General features: G+C 39.4%; 1 protein-coding gene across 1 annotated transcript in view; it reads right to left on the bottom strand.

Moving 5' to 3' along the window:
• Positions 1-21,734, bottom strand: part of LOC580373 (L-gulono-1,4-lactone dehydrogenase) — a 37,678-nt gene extending 15,944 nt beyond the window's left edge. The window contains exons 1-2 of the mRNA XM_030979657.1: positions 21,359-21,734; positions 4,104-4,328 (exon numbers count right to left, since the gene is read on the bottom strand). Coding sequence (XP_030835517.1) covers positions 4,104-4,328; positions 21,359-21,371 — 238 coding nt within the window. The 5' untranslated portion in view covers positions 21,372-21,734. The remainder of the gene's footprint in view (positions 1-4,103; positions 4,329-21,358) is intronic.
• Positions 21,735-22,019: the final 285 nt, after the last annotated feature.

Below are 22,019 nucleotides of genomic sequence, written 5' to 3'. Positions count from 1 at the left end.
CTGTCAGAGAGGAAGAATTAGCATGGAATTCCCATCAGCCCAACAGAGTGATGGAAAGAGGAGAGAAAGAGGGTGAGAGAATGGAATAATCTTCCAAACGTTTCCATAGAGTGTAGCGCTTGGGTGAAATTTACTGGAGTGAGAGCAAGAAGTAACTTCTTGGTGAGAGGTAAAACGCGCGCGAGAAGGGAAATATGGTATGATTTTTGCAACAGCTGTGCTACTGCTGCAGGCGAATTGCATTGCCCGTCATCGTGTGTTCGAAGTTAAGTCGCCGCTGAGGTATTATCTTGCCCTCTTCACTTTCAAAGACATTTCCAAATTTTCCGTCCCTTCCGTAACCTAAAAAGAGTCGTACGTGCCTGTTTGAGGAAGATAGCAAGCGAGCTCTCAGAACAGACTGAAATGGTTTGTCTGTAAAACGCAACACCCTCGATATCTGCTGTGGGGAGATAACTTGCGCCGACGACTCTACGCGCACGCAACGATGTACAACACGTCTTTATCTCCTGCAGATGTGTTCCGCTCTAGAAGCGTTTCCTTATGACCGACAATTGCTTATGACGAAAAAAGTTACAAACAGTTAACGAAATGCCAACGAGTCTCCTAATGCAGTCCTCTCATCGACTCTAAATAGATTTTTGAAATAAAAATTGACAAATTCAAAGAGTTGGAATATGACATTTACTAAAAAGCTACCTTGTCAACTGACACTTTACACGCCATTACATCAAGTAAATAACTACAAAAAGTGGACTAAAAGACCTTTAAAATGTCGTTTCATTTTGCTGTCTTTACCAATCCTTTTGCAAGTGGACGAAGTATAGGCTAAGACTGCCCTAGGATTGTCGAGCTAATGCTTCAAAAGATCAAAATGGCGTCCAAAGCAACAACCAAAACAATAGCCCGCCAGATATATTCTAAAAATAACTTCAAAGTGTCTACGCACAACCATTTACATGGTTTCCATTTGCTTCCAAAAACACCAATGCCAGCACAAACACGGATAAGTCTTGTAAATATTATTCTATTTTCATATTGAGGAATATTCCAAATGTAGACATGAGATTTATCCCTGGGAGTCCCTTTGATATCATTTTCACGTATCTGGGTTAAATTCCAGGTATGGAATTATTTGCTGGGTATGTTTTTCGACTGTTCTGTATCCTTTCAGTTTGAGTTTCCTTTCGTTGCTACTGCCATGAATTATCTATTATACAAGCAGATTTAACGTGTTGTTAAATTATTGTTGGAGATAGGAGGAAACAAAATAGCCCTGAAACAAATTAGAAGCCGGTTTCGGATTTCTTGGATGAAAATGCCGAAATACGACGAAAATCTGCCCCTGATCTTGATTTCCTGCCATCTCCTATATACTCAAGGGATGTGCAGCATCTCTGGTGTATCATCAAAATGATGTCAAGGTCATTATAAAACTAGGCTTTTGGATTCGCAAGGGATGAATAAGGAAGTTTGGGAGGGAGATGTGGGAGGGGTGGGGGCTGGGAAGGGAATTTGACAAAAAGAGAGATGGAGAGAGGGGAGAGGGAGGAAGAGGCGGGGAGGGGGTATGCCATATGGTGAGGTTAAATAAGGGTTATTAGCAAACGACTAGTATATAGAGTGATTTAGCTTAACAAAAAAGTGTGGAAAAGAAGGGAATATGATGAGAGAGATGATGGGCAAAGAGGAAAGCAAGTGTATGTGCGTTCAGAAAGTGTGTGTGTGTGGTTGTATGTGTGTGTGTGTGTGTGGGAGAGAGAGGGGGAGAGAATTTGGCTGTAAAACAGTAATATGTCAAAGGCAAATAACACATTGAACTCGGAGTATAGAAACAGGAAGAGCAAGAGAAAAGAGAGAGAGAGAGAGAGAGAGAGAAAAGTGAATTTTATCACAAAAGTAAAGTTTGAAATGCAAAGTGCATGGAAATGGAAGTGCAAATCTGTGCTGGAAATTAGATGTTGTCAGAATAATTTTAAATGTAACATCAATCAATCAAATCGAAATTGTACAAGATTATCATAAAGATGTGTTAATCTTATGAAACTAGTTCGATATGTCTGCCCTTTTAAAAGCCATTTGAAGTTGACGATGCTTATCATTTGGAAAATGGGAATCGCGTGTTTTCCTGCTTTTTCTAGTTTTACGCCTTCCATAAGATTGGCATTTATTGATGTCGATGATATCAGGTTTAATTGCACATTTGATATATATTTCCTTCATGTTCTTTTCTCCTTTCGTTCTCTACTGGCCAAAAAGATCTGTTTCATGTCTATTAACTTTCTCTCACTATTCAAGAATTGCGTTCGGGGCGTCAACAGAGGAAACGCAAAATCAATAGCGGCGGATTTGCGGCTTTCGGCAAAAGACCACTGTTGAATTAAGCACCTTCCAAAACTCACAACCCTCTTCTACTCTTTCCTCAAAATGGCAGAGAACAATTATTATGAGAGGTAAAAGCACTTGTGTATTATTGGCTACCACATTGACGTAATTCCATCGGCTTCCGCTTTTCATTTCATTCAAGTAGAAGTGTTTGACGTCCTTATTATGGTGTTATTTACAGTGGCCACCACAATGCAATCCCTCCCGTTTCCCCTACGTTTTATTCTCTCCCCATAAAGAAATTTTCCTTTCAGCCTTTACCCTCATTTATTGCAACTTCATTAGCCAATTACGTTTGGCTTATGCTGATTTGTTTACTCCTCATAAAACATAATTGAAGCATGGGCTCAGTAGTACCTTTTGCCGATGCTTGCATCTCAATAACTTCGCCTTCCTGTCCAATAAGTTGGGCAACTGATTGTTCGTTTCCTGTGCCTTCGACGAATCGCTACCGGTAATATTTTAATTATTTCTCCTTCTCACCAGATGGAATGACAATACTTGAAACCCGAGGCATGAGTACTTCTCCAATGCCAATTCGCTATTACAACTCTTGCCACTTGTTGAGCTTAATATGGAAAACTTGAGGGGGAAAGGCCAACAAAATGTCAGAAAGTTAACAAAGTTTTAACATTAAAGCCTCCGAGCATTCGTGGTTTCTCCTCTGCAGCTCTTTTTCTCCTGACGAACAAAAACAGGCCCGAAATGTTTCAATTCCCAAACCTATCGTTTTCCATTTCCGACACCCGTCTCCGGTGAGGGCGCGAAGATTCCTATCGATGTTCTTTCCTACAAGTGTCAACACCACTTTAGTGTTTGTCAATAACAGCCGTCAATGATGCGTCCGCTCGCCTTGAGTTCTCCTGCGTCGTGCTGTCCTACGCATCGAACAGTCTTCCAGGGGACTCACAGAACTCTGCTCCTGACGCGCCGTGACTGTTTCGTAAATTGGACCAACTCTTCCTATTGACGGTTTGGCACACAAACCCGCCTCTTCTCTGTGGTTAGGCATCAAACATCAAAAAGACGTCCAGATTTTCGCTCGAGATACTCTCGACTTGGATAATTCTGTGGTGAGGATCGGAGGATGCCGCAAGAGGTGTGAAGAGGGGGGATGCCTCGGAGGCCTATCCCCGACTTCCCCTTGAAGGGATTAAAAGTACGGGTGACTAGGAAACGGTAGGCAAGACATGGTGGGAAGAATTTTGGCGCGAAAGTTCCTGAGTCATGTTGTAGTAACGCGTTAATATGAAACATGGTGGTTGTTATTTTCTGCACTTTTGAACCCTGGGAATATCTGAAACGCATGCTGCCTGCATTAAGATGTGTATTTCTGATTGGAACAGCTAGAACCCTGGTTAAACCAACACGTTATACATACCGAGAACGTAGCGCAGTTAGCATGGTAAGCAACGAGAAGTGCATCAATGATTTGTCACCATGTCCATAACTCCATATTATTACTATATCAGTTCGTTCTGCTAATTACTCAGAAGGCTCAACGCTCTCATTGGGAAATAACGGTTAAAGTTCCCTTGTTTGATAAATCAAAGACACACAATAATCCGTGGTACACCACGAACACAGGTAGGGTACACAAGGACCCCAATATTAGCCAGACGTTCTTTTTTTTTTGCAGAATAGTAATTCTGGACCCCCAACAAACGGGTTAATGTGGAGCCCCGATTTATCTCATTTTCAAAGAAAGGAACACTTACCTTTTACGAGATTCATCTTGGCGACTTTGTTGGAAGGTTTGAAATAATCGACGAGAGGTTGGACGGTTTCCGTTCCGTCGTAGTTGTAGAAGACTCTTCTGTTGCCATAGGAGCAGCATCTGATGCAGGGAAAGACAAACTGGTTGCAGGAGCGGACACCGGAGCAGCAGTCAACTATGTTGCATGTCCTGCTTAGTGTGTGGTAGATGGACTTGAGCGCATTCCCTGAATAAAATAGAAATGTCGAAAATGAACAGTTTTGTTTGTTTCAAAATATGATATGAATTTCATATTTTGCGGATCTCTAATACTGGAGTTATGGCAAAAGTCGTTCTTACTCAGGTTGGTTGTATCCTTCTAGATAAATCATGCTGATTGGGTAAATGAAATGATTATCTCTTTAAAACTATGCAAAGTAAAACAAATTCATATATTAGGGGGAAAAATGCCTTCTAAAAATTACATTATTAAATCATGGAGTTACTAGCATGATTAAAGCTTCATCTGCCGAAGAGGAAACAGGGCATAGAGTGTCCCTTACCTTACGTCCTGTTGAATTCACTAAAGATTATCTTGCGTTCCCTTTTTTACAACGGTAAAATTGCAGCAATTTATGTCACGTGGTTGTTACAAACATATATTTAAACCAGACTTAAGTGTATCAAACGATATGTGTTAAGGTTGATTTAAAACATGTCAGCCAATGTGGACGCATTCAACGATGGCGTGACACGAAAAGTGAAGAAAAGTGGTATCATTCTGCAAAGTCACGGTGGGACAAGTGGAGATTGTGGACGGGGTGGGAAGACCTTTAGAGTTAGAATGAGTTGAGGGTCGGAAGATGAGCAGTCCGACATTTCCGCCACATGCTGGAGAGAAGTAGGAAACAGGGAGATGGGGGCACAGAGAAAGAGGGAGGGAGAGAGAGAGAGAGAGAGAGAGTGAGAGAGAGAGAGAGAGAGAGAGAGAAGGAAAGATGTAGAAAGTGGTAAACCAAGCCAACATGTGTCCGCAGATGTGTGTATGTTCGAGATATCTCGCGGTTCTCTCCCTGTCGATAATTATTAGTATCGGAAACCCTGCATGGCGTTCCATAGCTACATCAAGAACAGGTTTGTACCGTGATAGAAATATCAAAGCGTAACTGCATGCTCATTGCAGCAGATTTTGAAAGATACCCAATTTCGATGCTACATGTTATTCGCGTTATACACATATCTTAGATTATACGTTTCTGTTATAAATGGCAAATCTAAATAGGGAAAATCTTTGCTAAGGAAAAGGAACCTAGATAATTTTAGATAATTTATTGCAAAGTAAAATTGCACGATATCATGTATTTTCGTCTCCGTACCCCTTTCCAATTTGTTACTCGTTTTTATTTACTTTCTGTGCTACTATTCCGATGATTTTACCATTTTGCATCACTATACTTCGCCAACGTTTTATTTGATGCAAGCCATATACCTGATAAACTTTTAAAAGCGATTATTACTCTGATTTATTGTATATTTTTTCATATTTTCATCTCTCATTTTCGGGAGACTGCCTGGCTTGATTTGTGGTTGTTATTGTTGTTGTTGTTTTTCATTTTCAGCTGTCATATCACGTGTTTTTCTTAATATCCTGCTGGTTTGTATGATTGACCACAAACACGTTAAGAGACGTTAACCCGCTGCGTCTAAAGATATAACTCCTTGGTTAGACCCGTATATATATATACGTTGCACGACGGGTAAGCGGAGTAATTTGGGGCTCGATCAGCGAAGACCAGCGTGAACCCTCACCGAAAAAAAGGGGGCGAGTTCGCTGTCTGGTTCTCGCGGAATTCATGATGATTATGAATTTATGGGCAAGACAAGAGCCAAGAGAAGCGAGACATTCGTTGATAAATTGACTTGAAGATTACTCTGAGTGGTGAGGGGTGGGGGAAGTGCAAAGAATCTGAGATTGGTGTAATTCAGATCATTAGGAATAGGCCTATGAGGTAGAAAGTTTTGTTAGTCGAGCAAGTGTAGCCCTCGATTTAATACTAGTGATAGAGTTGTTCTGCAACGCCTGCTGTTATGGGTCTCTCTAATTTAGTCTAATTTAAATCAAATAAAATTCAACACTATTTGTAATCAATACACCAACAACGAGTACGAAACGATTAATAGAAGAAAACATGATCAAGCAAACTGCTTTAAAACCTACCACCGAAATTCAAATATCATCGTTTATTGCGACCTTTGTAAAGAAATTGAGGGATCTTCATATTAAAGTTGCAAATTCATAGTCAGAGTAGTTCATGCCGAGCACAAAGAGACAAAATAATATATAAATTCTGGTAACAGTGGGTACACTTCTGACTTTTCTGTCATCCTCTTCCCACGCCATAGACAGTTCTTCTTGAAAGACAGCCTTGGTCCATTTTGAAACTTTTCTGGACCTTAAGAATTCAGAAAAAAGAATATAAAGGGTGGGATCCCCCAGAAAAAACAATGCCCCAAGGGCGTCGCTAAAAGTCAAGGTCGAGGGATGGTATGGTGAGGAAAGGAAATCAACGGAGACAAGATATTTTGGTTTTGAAATGTATATCCATCACGCGATGTTTCATCAGACATTTAAGGGAAGGACGACGAGAAGAACGAGGGAAAAGAACAAGGCGCTGCAGAAAATATATGAATATTTTGTCCATTAAATTTATTTAAAAAAGTAATTAGTAACCGCAAGCACTAATGATACAAAATAATATAATTTTGAATACGGATTACTTATGAGACCTCCTCCCCTCTCCTTGACCCATCCCCATTTCATACTACTGTTGTGCAGGCAAGCGGATCCAGAATAACTGACAAATAAAGGGGGCACACTCTTGGTCTTGTGTATTTTAAGGTATGCCATTCGAGTTTTTAAAAGGGGGACATTGGTCGTATGTGACCCCCCCCCCTCCCCTCTTTAATCCATAATGAATAGTAGACAAGGAAATAGGGGACTTGCAGATATTCTAGCACTCAGAGTTACTCAGATTTGGCGTTCGTGCACCACGGAATAAATGTTGTCATCACTCTCGCTTTTAATGCATTTGTTTGCGTGCATCTCTTCCCTCGCTCCGCCGCACAACGCGCCAAAAAATGCAAACTTTTCCTTCTCTTCTCCTTCCATTATGTTTACGCATTGTGTCGTCTGCCGTCACACAACACCTACAATGCTGTCCAACTCCCTCGGGCGATTGATACATTTTCTTCGTCTCTTTTGGAGGTAGAGGGATTATCGGGTGATATAAGAACCCGATTTTCGTTTTCCTTTGCCAAGGCCAAGGCTGTCGATGCGTGCTTCAGAGACCAACAGGTGATGGAGCTAAAAATCTCAAGTTCAATAGACATATTTTGTTATGTTTTGGGGGGCTACGGGGATTTTAGCCCTGATCAAAGAAAAATAAATAGATTGTCAGAACGGGATGACGGATGGCGAGTAGCCCCCGCACCTACGCTGGCGAGAGACGAGTGAAAGAGAATACTTTCAGAACTAACATGAAATGATATGATCTGCCCTAGTTTTTATCTAGAATGAAAATTCTTTTAACTTCTGCCTTTAAAGAGAGTTAGAGAAGAAAAAAGGCATACTATCTAAAGAACTGAACATTAGTATACTGCTTGAACTGTCAGTTTTCACACACTGAATAAAGAGTAGTATAATCGCTAGTAAGAAGTTAGAGATACTTAAGCTATTTTCTATAACTTAAAAAACATAACCCCAGGTGAACTCTGGTGTCTTGCCATAACATCTAATAACAAATCATGACACTTTCGATATGTTTTTTTTTTGTAGAAATTAAGTATACCATGTGTTATTCTTTCTAGTGTGCTGATAATCGAATGGGTTTAAGCCTTGCTACCATTTCATAAATCACTCTACTTAGGATGCGCCCTCATTTGTGTAGATGATGGTGTTGCCATAGTAACCATGTCATCACGAATAACCGGAACAGCGGATCTGATTCTGAACATGTATCGAATCACTTTCACTGTATCCTCTTTTACCATGGCTACAACCGGCTATCAATTCCTGCTTTCCCCCTTTTCAACCTTATTGTTTCCTCTTCTGGAAACATGATAATGAACAGGTTGTGATCGTACAACTTGACAGGTAGCAACCAAACTTCTTTGAAAACGAAAAACGTTACACGTCGAAAGCTCAAGAGCTGGAGAGGAATGATAAAGTTCCGGAGTAAAAGTGGTTACATCCGCGATGTTATGTAACATGCACGGGTGACTTGGGTGTGTGCAGTATAATGACCATGATCAATTAAATGCGTCTCAATTGTCTGGATGATCCATTGGCAACATTTGGAATTGAGAATGACTCGTGACTTTGGTTGACAGATTTAATTTGATGCTTCTTTCTTGGACGTTAGTCAGAAAGAATCTGTCAGTACAACCGGCATTGATTCTAATTTTAGATGGACCTACAAGACAGTAAAGGTTCGAAATATCATCCATGGACAAAAGAAAGTTGTCGCTTATGAAACACATATGTAAGACATTTTCTAAATGTGTCATGAAATGATACCCCCCCCCCCTTCTCTATTTTCTCTCTTCCCCTCATCTTCTAATCATACTTGTTTTTCATCTTTATACATCTCTCATAATTATGTCAAAATGCTGCTTCTTATAGTTGGATCCACCAAGCCCCATCATTCACATATCGTCATCTCGTCATCCCATCTGCCGGCTCTTATGGTATTGCTTGCTTGCTTAATTTCTCTCTGTCATTTTCCCTATCCACTTTTTCTTTCTCCCTCTCTCTCTCTCTCTCTCTCTCTGTCTTCTCTTTTCTCTCTATCATTTTTATCTCGATTTCTTTCTCTCTCTCACTTTCGTTTTCTCAACTGGGTATGATGAATAGAGCCTGATAACTCGATATTGATCACCCGAGCATTTAACAAGTTTTACCCCCTCTTTCTTTTCACCTCATTCTGAAGACCTTGCAGACCAACATGAAGAAGTTAATCTAGCGGGACATGGGAGATTACCTACCTCGCAACAGTGGCAGAAACTCCGTAACGATTCACCAAAGTTAAAGCGAATGATCACAATCGCATTAGCCATTGACTAATCCGACTTCTTGACTGGGAAAAAGACATGAAAGGGAGGGGGGCTCCACGCATGCATGAAAGGCTATCGTTCCTCGCCGACTGGCAAAGCGAAAGAATAAGAGGAGAATTAAACCGTCTTGGATGACACCTCACGGTGATCAGAAGTTATCATCAGACCTATCAATATAAAGGCAAGGACACAGTTTACTCTAATCACGGATCAGCTTATGATACAACATAAATACTAGCCGTGAGAGCCCCCCATCTTACCCCCTTCTTTTCCCCTATTGGTTTCTTTGTGGAAAGCAGCAGGAGCAGTCCTTTACGCCATGGTCCGCCAAACTTGCGCTGTCGTGTCGGCTCTATTTCATCGTAGTGAGTTTAATCGGGATAACATTTGTCAAAGGCGTTGAAAGGGTTACAAATTTAATTATTCATGCAGCATAATTCTTCACCAATTTCAGAATCTCGACACCGCCCCCTCCCTTCTCACCCCCCCCCCCCCCCCCTCTATCTTTCTCTCTCTCTCTCTCTCTCTCTCTCTCTTTCTATCTATCTATCTTTCACTCTTTCTTTCTCTCGTGTCATCCTTTTCCCCCTCCTATAATACTGCATTATCTTTCTAAATTTCTATCAAGAAGGGCAGAATAGACAAAGAAGGTGAAAGACGGATGGCAAGAGAAATTCAGAAAGAAAGAAAGAGGGGAGAGATGATAATATATACATGAATTAGAAAGACATGTAACCTGCCATTCTCTTGAAAAACGTACATTAGTCTTTTCCCTTTATGTATGTGGTTAAATGAATTCACTTTCTATTTAACGGAGGTTACATTTCGAGATGTCTTCTTTCGTCTATGTTCTTTCTCTACATGTATATATTCTCTTTAATAGCTTGTTCGTTTTCATGATAAATCCCAGCTCCTTTCAGCTACTGTCATCGTCGCTCAAATGATGAATAAAATGTGTGATGTTTGATTGCTTAAAAGTGACATATCCAATAAGGCTGTCCTTTTCTTAAAATGATAAATTGGTTTGACAAATTCACGGGTTAGTTGTTCGACTGGCCTCGAAAACGCGCCTAATTTCGACAACCTCTTTTAAGAGGTATTCATGTTTTTATTATACACCACATTATCTCACCGCCTCTCACTCTCAATCTTACAACCATCTTTACAAATGTCCGAATTCGTCACATAAAGCCTGGACGGGGATTTGTGAAATTAGAATAAATAAACTTGCAAATGTGTAATAAATCGGGGAGGGTGTTTTCAAAAAAGTCATTAGGGCCTTTTGAATGATATTCTGTCCCATTTTGACACCGAGCCCAAACTGATAACAATAGTTTATGAGCATCATCAATCTACATTAATGTTGGAATAAAATAAATCGGGTCCAGAAAATGCACCGAAAAGGTGTAAAGTTTACCATAATGAGTAGCTTTATAAGCGATTACTTTTATACAACAAAATAACGACATCTGCAAAGGGACTACGGCTAGATGTGCCATTTCGAAAACCCTCGGAACCTAGCCGACTTGATATGGCTCGTGCACAAAGTGAAAGACGGAGGTCACAGGTCTTTCGACACATTTATAATGAAAAGAAAAAAATCGGCCCGAGAGTTTCGCCATCTAATCAAGGATGCCCCGAACAGACTGAATAACAGCGATCAGAAATTCAAGGGAAAGTTTTAGTTCAAGGGTGTCGGCATAACCAGATGTAGTACATGTATTTAGTTTCGACATCGCAGAAGGGGTTAGGGGCAAAGTAGACAAAATTCCCCGCACGCGCCCCTCTGGAAGCCCTACGACGGAATAAAACGCAATTTTTAAAAATAAAGTGTATTACATATTTGAATCACGATATTCAGAAGTGTATATATTTCATTTTAACACAAGATAAAGACAAAATGGCAGGTGAGATGACAATTCCGTGTGGTTACATGTATATTTCGCGTTATACCGCAATGGATACGTGTCTATAATTATGGAGTAGAGACAACCCATTAAGGACTTATAAATGATGATGTCCTAGAGATAAGGATATACGCCTCTTGAATCACATGAGATGATTATTCCCCGACCTCCTTTTAAAGAAGTATTCGTCATATTATTATTCTTTGTATCATCACCAACAAACCAAACATCGGCCTGCCTTCGCTCTTCGTGTTCTTAACACCTTTCTCCTTCTCACCAGAGTTAAATGTGTTAATGATTGTTGAAGCTTTATTAATGTATCATGATCGTTCTAATCACTGTCTATCATCTTTACCGCACCTTGAAAAAAGTGCTTCATCGGGGCGGTCTCGGCATGCTAATCTTCCTCTCCTTTGCCGAGCCTAAGCCTGTATAATCCAAACCGTCTCACCGGACACCGGATTAAATATGTGGGACCACCTATTAATTGTTGGGTAAGAACGTCTTGCTGGAAGACAATGGATGTCGGCAGTGTTCAGGACTGGCATTAGTCAGGATTTGAGGCTGAGATTTCATTTAAGATCACCATCATGACTCAGACGAGAAGACCCAGAAGTATGTTTCCACTGCCCCTACTTTCCTTCTCAAAACATTACAGACTCCCCAGCACAATATTCATATCATTTGCACATAAGTTGGGAAAGGATGTGCACAACACACTAACTACATAGTGTTTGATTGCAACGCCAGTAGAAAAGTTCTCGGATAGAAGCAGACACCTGACGAGGCGAAGAAAGGATAGAGAAGGGGATTTTTAAAAGACGACCCCCTCCCATCCGCCTCACAATCATACCTGACAAATCTCAATCGCTTGAATGCTTCATATTGTAACAACCTCGCTTATAACAATAATAATACTAATTCACGAGACGATCTTTAGATACATAACTAGTCGTAGACTAGACTTGGATTATTCGGGGTAGTTTAAGCTTAAAAGTTTGATATATATTGATATTAAGTTATTTGTTGTTATTTTGTTTAAGTTATTTGTTGCCATCTGATTGTCATACTCAATTGCTTAACCCGACGAAAAGAATTAGCAGTCCACCCATTTTGAAAGAGTACAGAGCACGTCTTCATAAACATTTTAACTAGCTGGTTAGTAAATTTAATCTAGACTTCTGAAGAAAAAAATATTCTACTTCCTATCGTGATTTCCAATTTCTGACTTCCAAGGGAAATGCAAAACTATCGCGATACCTCATGATACCCCCACAATACTATTGTTAAATTCAACAAATTGGATCTTTACAGAAAATTTCAAAATATATGTTGCATGCGCAGCGCTTGTTGCAAAGACCATGCTGCCTACAACATGCTGCAAGGTCTCCGATTGGTCTCCCAACCCGGTCACGTGAACAAGGAATCGGTGTACCGCACGACGCCACCAAACTTTGTGTGTAAACTTAAACTTTAAGGTTTACTATAATGTAAACATACACACTATTTACTATATGCAAACAGTTACGCACATGAGTTGTGATTGTGTGTGTCTATATATATATATATGTTTCTGAAACTTGGAGTATGTGCAATGTGAACCTTTTAGTACATGTCTATTTAGACTCTGCATGTAAATTTAATAACCAAAGTCTAACTTTTAAGATTCACAGACGAACCTAGGTGGGGGTACCAGCAACACTGGTAAAGCTATTGAAAACACAGAATCGTAACTGTCTCTGCAAACTTCCTCCAAATCGATCCCCGACTCTGCTTTTATTCAGCACAAATTGGTAGCTTTCATCCACTTGAGAACAAGGGAGGAGAGAATAGATGCATTCAACGCTTCGAGAGAAGAGCTAACAAAGCAACAATGAGATCATTTCGGTGTGAAGGAGTTGTCTTTCGCACCAAGGAAGGGGGTAAAGAAAGACTACCCAGTCTGTTCCTTCCAAAAGACACGAGAGTATCTCAATGGGCTCATAAGTCATCAATAAGAACAAAATCGTTAATCCTAAAGACTTCCGAAACAGAACAATGCAACGGTTTTGACTGGACTGAAAAAAAGCTGATTAACAATAGGGAGAAGAAAGAGAACAAGCGAACAAAACCGCGATTCATTGAGTTATTGGTATTCGTCTTTTGTTTGTGTGTAATCGTGGCGATATGCCCTCAAATACATTGATGTCCACATTCACTGGAAGTAATGTAGACTTACTGGTTGTGTGATTTTGAGGGTTGTTTTGGGGTGGCGGGAACAAATAGAGGAATATTAGCTTGTTGCATTTCGACAGGGGATACGGTTGTTAAGATGGATAAAGATTTGTGAGAAAAACAACGGCATCAAGGTCACAAAACAAGGGAAACATGCCACGAAATCTATGCATGAGGCAACTTGAAGATGAGTTTAAAAATTCCAGATTCGCTTGAAAATGTGAATAGTTTAAGAGATTTAAGAATTGTTTATGAAGGAATGTGATTCCGTAATGTTATAGGAACGACCTAGATCTTAAAGCTGAAAGATAAGTCGCAATACACTTGTAGGCAACTAAACATTATGTTCTAGATACCCCCATCTAGGTCAACTACTGTAGACGATCCCTGTAGGCCTATTCAATGTCTCTGCGATCGTTGTTTACCGTCGTCAATTTTGCGTTATTCAAAGTTTATAAAGACATATTTTTCTGGGCCAATAAAAAAATGATATTCTCGAGTTTCAGTAACCACAAATCTCGTTGTTTTCTTCTTACACCTATATTCTTTTGCTATCCCTCTTTCTCTCATCTAAGAACGAAGTAAGAGAGAAATCGAACTTCATACAACGCAGTTTAAGAAAGGTGCCACTTCCCTCGGCGGCAAAGCTGCTTTATGAGAAATAAAATGGAAAAGAAAGAGATTTTGTAAATCCGTGTTTACACCTTTCGGTAATGCGTTAAATCAGGAAGCGTTAGCCCGAGCTCATCTCGCCCAGAGCTCCGGGGGTTGCGATCCGAATGGGATTGGGGGTATTACGGCGGAAAGCTCATTCTAATTGGATTCTTCAGCAACGTATGTTTCGTTTTTTACCTACCGCTGCCAAAAGTCCAAATCCTTAACAAGAACCAACGCTATATAGGACTCCCAATTGATATGGTGGAACGACAACATAGAACAGTTGAAGAAAAACACGCTGCACATTGGCGCCTGAATTGTAAACAACTCTTTTCACTCATAATCTAAAATAGGTCATATGACCTTCCATTCTCATATCATAGTTAACCTCTAAACATGCACTAAACATGCTGTAAACCTGTTAAACAAGCAATCAAAATTGTCAATACCTTAAGTATATATATGTGTAATTCGTAGTTTTTCATTCATTTAATGTCGGCCTACAAAATGAACACCGGCTGACGACATTTTCAGAAGAACTAATTTGTTAGACACTTTCCCTTTAACTTGTAGTCATCGATATTTCCCATATTGTTCACATATCTCTTTTTTGTTATCGATCGCCTAATTTCGATCTACTAATCCGAGCTCTTTGTTCATGTCTGTCTATCTCTTTCTCACTTTTTGTTTCTGCATATTGCTGCCCCTCTTTCTTTCTTTCATTCTCTCTCTCTACCTCTCTCTATTAATTTCACGTTATCTTTTCTCCTTACTGATAGTATCAGTGATACTTCCGTTGTTTAAGGTAAAGCCGGAAAGATTTCGCCTAATCGTTGACATTAATGCATCGGCGCTCTTTGAAAAGAACAAACAAGATCAGAATAGATTACTGCTCTTCAATGTTTGGTTTTTTCCTTTTAGATACACAAATATATATACGATATACATATTTAACTATCTGACCGATCTGTGATTGGTCAGATCCTAAGACACAAACGCACAAGGGAGCGAGTCGAAAAGAAAATCCATGTGAATGTGTGACTAACATACAAAAAATGCATTTCATGACGACATTGTTCATCAGATATACGATGGTTAATAATAGCACAGTGGAATGGCGGATATCAAAGAACGCAAAAATATCAAGATGATAAAGTTTTTTTTTCCTGTTCTCTCCTGTTTGGGATGAAGGATGAAGGAATCCGGGTCTTTTAGTCTGTCATCAAGGAACAGCGCTTCTTCATGCAAGAAAAGTACGATGGTGTTATGGCGGAACTGCGCTGGATTTGGAGAGGAATAGGTGAAGACGTATTCCACCTTGCCCAGAGGCTTGGGGGACGAAAGGACTTCTATTGATATACAACACACGTGAAAGATCCCCCCCCCCCCCCCCCTCTGTCGAAACCAGGTCCACAAATCTGGATTTAGGATATTACATGTATATGCTTATGACTGCGCTCAATAAGCAGGGGTGACGAAGCGATTTGCAACGGCCATGTATTGCCTGATTGGTGCTGCATGGCGCGCTAAATCGCTGCAGGGAAAATTAATATTATTCCGGTGCGAAACCAGAATTTGGTCGCGCGGAGCAACTTTCATAATAATGAGATAATTCCTTTATAATGTTTCCTTTCCTTAATCATAATACTCATTACGCCTTGGGAATAGAATGCACTTTTTTCCCCCTCCGAGTTCCATTTTCCGTCTTGTCGCTGTACTTTTTATACACAATGTTGTTCTTTCTCTTTGTATGATGTAAACAAAAAAATAGTTAGCGGGTATTTCCAATTATTCTTGCACTTTGCGGCACAAGTCTTGCGCAAACCAAACTGCTTTTGCGGATATGAATCTATTTTTAGATCTGAACAAATCGATTCTAAAAAATAGGAAATGAAAAATGTATGTACATTGTACAACCCTAACGACCGAATTCTGATTTTGTGTTGACATTACATCGACGGAGCTTTCTTTAAATGCCGAATAAGGATAGCAATTTAACCAAAATGATTTTAATGTATGAATCTGCTATCAATCAAACAGTTATAACGGAAATAGCGTCAACGAAATGTACTATTATGTGATATCACGTGGGTGTTGGGTGTAGTTTTGGTTTGACAACAACTGTTTCTATTTGCTGATAATCATATTTTTATGATCATCCGTAATTATTAATATTATTACATGTATTATCATTATTAATTATGGTTACTTTCATTATTAATCACCGTCATTAGCATTAGTATTATTACTATAATTATATTATTATTGTTGTTATTTTTATCACTTATTAGTGATATTATCATTTTCATCATTATAATTATTATTTACATTTTCTGACAATCATTACAAAGGCATTGCCTACTTAAAACAACTTTGAAGGTATTTATAAAGGGAAGATTTGAACAAACAAATCTTGAATAGCTATAAAGTATAACTATAAGTTGATTTTTATGATAAAATCAGACGTGGACCTACATGTAATTGGGTCTACTCCTAATTGTCGAAATCATAACCCTAAATGGAACTCTTCAATACTTCTTGACTGAATGACACACATGAATGGGATCAAATCGAAACGTTTCACCTGCGAATCCCATTCCCTGGTATATAGAGTTCAGGGTGCATGCTGTATCAATGACGTGAGTCAGTCCGATTACACCAATGACCAAACCAGACGCCATGATACCAAACCTTTCTCGTAGCACCATCATGTTGCCCAATAAAGCGAGTCTACCAGAGAACCCAGACAACGTCCAAGCTAAAAACCAAACGGTCTCATTTCGCCCACTGGTATATCACCAATTTGTAAATGTATATAGCTGTGAAAAGTGCAGATAGGCCTAGACTGTATTCGTAGACGCTTCAATGAGTCACTATTTCTTTCTCATTATTGTTTTTGCAGTTAAAATACTTTATCAGGGGTTCCGAAGAATCTATTTCAGAGACACGGATGCATGGATATCAAAGCTACTTTGAACTTTGGTCCAATAAAAGACGGTATAATTAGCACTAGTCGTCAACTTATTCGTTTCTTATTCACCTTAAGTCGGAAAATTGGGAATTAAAGAACAAAAGTATATCCACGAGAAGAAGTAGGGTAAAAAAAATACATGCAAATTATGTTTAAAAGCTGCAACAATACATAATTGCAAACGGACCCGTTTCCACCCATTCGCCCTCCCTATAAATGCTTTTTTCCCGCTTCGTATGCGGGTTAAAAGAGGACCGTCATACAACAAGAGCGGGCACGGGTGACGGCCCACTGGCGTTGTTCGTGATGGTACGACTGCTCTTGCTCGTTTGTCGGAGAACATATGCTTTTGGCATATTCGTGACATGAAATTAGAAAATGACGAGTTTTGCAGTCATTCCCTTTGACCTTGAAACACATTTTGTTCTTCCATTGTCTGGGAAAAGTTTGAAATGTCACTTATTTCTGGGCCAGACTGGTCCCAATGCAAACCAGATGATTTCACGATGGCATCTGCCAATATCCATCCCGCTATTTTCGCAAGGGACTCGAGTCACTGCATGGATGTACAAAAAAGTGACTATAACATTTATTGACAGTACATTTGAAATGGGGAAGCTTGCGACAAATTCCCATCAAAAGAGACAGGCCTAACGTCTTTGCCAAATTCATGTTTCAACTCTTCATGATGGGGGAGGTATCATTAGTCATCGAGTGGATCGAACTTTTTCAATATTGTCATATCGAGCATAAGTGTTACATCAACGTTTTAGGCCTACAGGCTACACTGTGCAACAGCTCTCAATATTTTCCCCAATATTTTTCCCACAGTACTTGACGTCATTCTTGGATACGATCACATACGTGTAGCAACGAATGCTCACATTGATGTACGTTAAATAAGCACACAAGTGGGGAAAGAAAATAAACATCTCGCTGAACCTCTAATGGGCCATGAATCTTCTGGAGTTTCTGGAGCCCCGGCGAACACTTGATTGTTTTTTTTTTATTACAGTTAGTTTTTGTTTGACAGTCAGAAAACAGAGCGCGCACAGCCAGTCAGAAAAGACACAGAGCGAACTCCGTCGAAAATCATGTCAGGCACGTAATGAACCAAGTTTCAACCCTAGTTGTTCTTAGGGATGGAATGCCAGAATCTTGCGATACATTCTTTTTTTCCGATCGTTTTAGAACAATGGGGTGTCAGCGAAGAAAAAAGGAACAATGCCGACGTGATGATATGCCGATGTCAAGTTCGGGCCAGGAGAAGCGATATCACCTCGTGTATTAAAAGTAGGAGCGTATGTCGGGAGATCTTCCAGTTTCCAAGAGTCAATCGTTGACTGAAGGCGCGAGTCTGCTACTACAGTCCAATCCTTCTCTAAATCTAATGATTTGGGGTTATCGCGTATACCAAATTAAAAGGTATTACATAAGACACAAAGAGCAATCCCCTCAGAGTATTGGTGAAATAAAATCAATTCATTAATTGATTACAACTATTAAGAAAACTGCTAATTGAAAAGAAAATAAAATGGATTGATCATGTTTATAGTGACTATCGATCCATAGGAATAGACGGTGCAGAAGATCAATTCCCCCGTTACAAAGTAATTGAACTTCGTTATATACGGTCTCATTACTTGAATCGTAATTTTATTGGCATATAATTGTCAGGTTGTAATCATGGACCCCATTGTCTTCTAACATGGGAACAACAGTTCACCACATCCGTTGTTACAGGAAACATTTATCAATAATATCTTGCTTTTTTAAATGTTATGTTATATTGCTTATAGGACCGTTAAAATTTTGTTCTTGTCATACGGAAATTCGAAACGGAATGACTAAATAAACATTGCCGTTTCAGTGCTAAAATATCACGAGAAATAGAAGATATATTCTATGAACAAAAATAGAAGATGAAGGCAAAACGGAATAGATTTATATTGAAATCACTTTCTCTTTAGTTTTCCAAGAAGCGGTCTTCAGCCTTAGGTACTTTTTCCTATCGTCTGCAAGTAATGTTTGTAGTATTATGCCATATGAAAGACAACTCAAATAAACACAATGAAGACAATTCGGTAGCTCCTAAAAAGTTGGCAAGGAAGTGAAATAAAATTGTATGTAAACATGGATAGACAAGAGTAACAAAAGTATATTATGTGAAAGATTCACACACTCACTCGGTCGATATTTCAGCGAAAGTGAAAAATAAATGACTTGTCAAAAAGGGGAAGAAAGAAGAGGGAACTCAGTACAACGACAAGTCCTACAAACTAATCAAAACCCGCAATCGACAGATCTAATAAATGCCAGGTTAGACAAACGGTTTATGATTTCCGAGTTCCGCAGGAAAAAAAGAAAACTCATGTGTCAAAATGCCTCGGAGAATTATTGGAAAGGAGATGATGTAAACAATGCCGTTTGAGTCGGGGAGGGTTTCACACAGCCAATCGTGACGGTGACCGAATTATCACGGAACTCTGGCGGTATAAGGAAATATGTCACTCGTTGGATAAAATGAAGAAAATGGCTATGTGTACTTGTATAAGTCAACTTGCAAGATGCTTCGCGTCGAAGAGAAATTATCAAATTAAGGTCATTGAGGAGTCACAGAAAGATCTGGGAACTGCCCATAACGTGTGGACAAAATGCAAAAACAATTCACACGCCCATGAACCGACGTTGCACTCTGCATGATTCTCTATATAATCTATTTTAGGCAGAGGTATAAACATATTTTTATACAAATGAATTATGTCTGTGTGTTGGTAGACATGTTTACATTAAAAATTTCACTTCTTATGATTAATAGTTAGAATCTAGATAGTGTTAATAAAAAGTAAACTTAGACATACAAATATATATCAAAGAGTACATTAAAGTACTTTTTAAGGAGCATGCGACGAAAGATCTATTTATATATATATATTTTTTTATATAATATGTATATAAGAGAGATAGAGAGGGAGAGAGAGAGAGAGAGAGAAAGAAATAGGGAGAGAAAGAGAGAGGATATGTGAGAGCTAGAGAGAGTGAAGAGAACAGGCCTGAGCGAATTAGACAGGTATAACTCAATACAGCCGTGTCGAATAAGTCTTCAGGCTGGTCCAAAGTTGTCAATTCACGATCTGATGGTGCCGACCTTGGAAATTATTAATAACGTCGTTTTGAGCTGAACTCGTGCCAGGTCCCCCTCTCTTTTATAACACCTAAACATCCTATCGCGATCGAGACCCCGTTTGCGAGCGCACCTCGATATTTCTCATCAATTCTCGGCTGAATTGCGAGAGCTGAACTTTATAAAGTCTAAGAGTTGCCCATCGTGATCTTGACGATGGAAATGGGTGATGATGATAATAAATACGATACGACTGGTTTCATTGGAAAGTTGGAAAATCTTCAATAAGAGGCAAGAGCGGTTGATAGCTGTACATTTAGTATAGTATTACGATGGTGGTAACACAAAAGCGAGACTAATGATTATCTTGTCCACGAAAAAAAAACTCTGGTGATTGCCAATCGAAGTTTGAAACAAAGCGGAAATGTCCGCATCCACATGGACACGTGTAATAACATCACAAATGCAATGTCCTTTCTTGTTCTGCTATCTTTATCGATGGCATTACCATAGACTAGTTAGGGTTTTCTCTCCAAGAATGAAGGGTACTGTGACAGAATGAATATGTTCCATTTGAACAAGTCAGACATAACACAAGATGAAAAATTACTTCCCATACATTCATTTTGATTGTTATAATTGTCACCGTCGATCGCTTTACTCACGACATTTCGCCATTTCGACACTGGGAATAACAACAATAATAATTCATAAATTATTGACAAGTTATAATAAAACAAGACTAAAGTGGCTTAATATGGAATTGAGAGTTTAATTGCATGCTTTTACACACAACAATTAAATGTTTGTAGTTGTTCAAGTAATGTAAGATCAATCATTATGTGGTTTATCGTAAGGTACACATGGTATAGACATAATGACTTTGTATCGCACACGGGGTGTTATTCACAAACTTCTTTTTTTGCCATTTTTCTCTCTTTTCGAATTAAAAGGCATAATGTACGCTCAAAATGTTAGACCATGTGCTTGTAAAATCCATGGTTAGACTTTCACACATTAAACTCGTTAGTCTCTGAAAATCTGAAATACCAATAACTGATAACGAATATTACATGTGCAAGTGCTTTTCCAATGTACAATTTGTCAAAGAACTTCGCAATACAATTCGATTGATCATTGTTCAACTTCAAATCAGCATCTGACTGAAACAAGAGCCTAATTGTCAGAGAACAAAAAACTCGACCACAAACCCTCCCCAGTAACTCCCGTAAATCACCATCCATCCATCATCAATGCCTCTACGAAAGTCTGTAAAAGTCATTTTTACTTACCAAGTGACTCCATCCTCGATTAATATTCCAAACAGCGAACGAGAAGAAGAAAAAAGTCAGTAAGGTTCCACCATGTGAGCACGAATGAAGCTGCAAAATGTTCACCCAAAAAGACTTCCAGAAAGTAAGCAATACTCTTTGATTTGTTTGGTTGTTTCGTTTAATCACTTTGTTACGAAGTAAGGATGATGATTATAGTATGGTCCCATAAGAAATGACTGAGCGGCTTTCGTAGCATAGTGTACCGGTACTTTTTGATGAGTGTCAAAGTAGGGTTCTGCAAATCGCACTGAAAGTACCCACACTTTTATACGAATCGCACGACGGACTAATCTGGTGTGCGTACGCCGTGGTGAGCGTTCGGTTGTGGGGGAGATACGGAACGAGAGAAAAAACCTCTGACAGGATGACTGTATCGCTACTTCTACGCATGCGTCGTCTACCGTTATACTCATGACGTATGCTACAACAGTCTTTGTAACTCTTTGTGCGTACTGGCCAATAGGAAAGCTTAGTGAGAATTCCGTCGAAGCTACCGAGGGGAAAACTTCTTTCTAGGAGCCCACAGTCTCCGCTAGATCACTCAGGTGTGGAACGCTGAAGAGATAGGGCCAAAGCAAGGAGCTTACTCCTTGGTCAAATCAATTTGCAATTCGAGACA

This window comes from Strongylocentrotus purpuratus, unplaced genomic scaffold (assembly GCF_000002235.5).
Source record: "Strongylocentrotus purpuratus isolate Spur 01 unplaced genomic scaffold, Spur_5.0 spur5_scaffold_10, whole genome shotgun sequence".
NCBI lineage: Eukaryota > Metazoa > Echinodermata > Echinoidea > Camarodonta > Strongylocentrotidae > Strongylocentrotus > Strongylocentrotus purpuratus.
The sequence above is the reverse complement of the archived record's forward strand: the minus strand, read 5'-3'. Positions and strand labels throughout refer to the sequence as shown.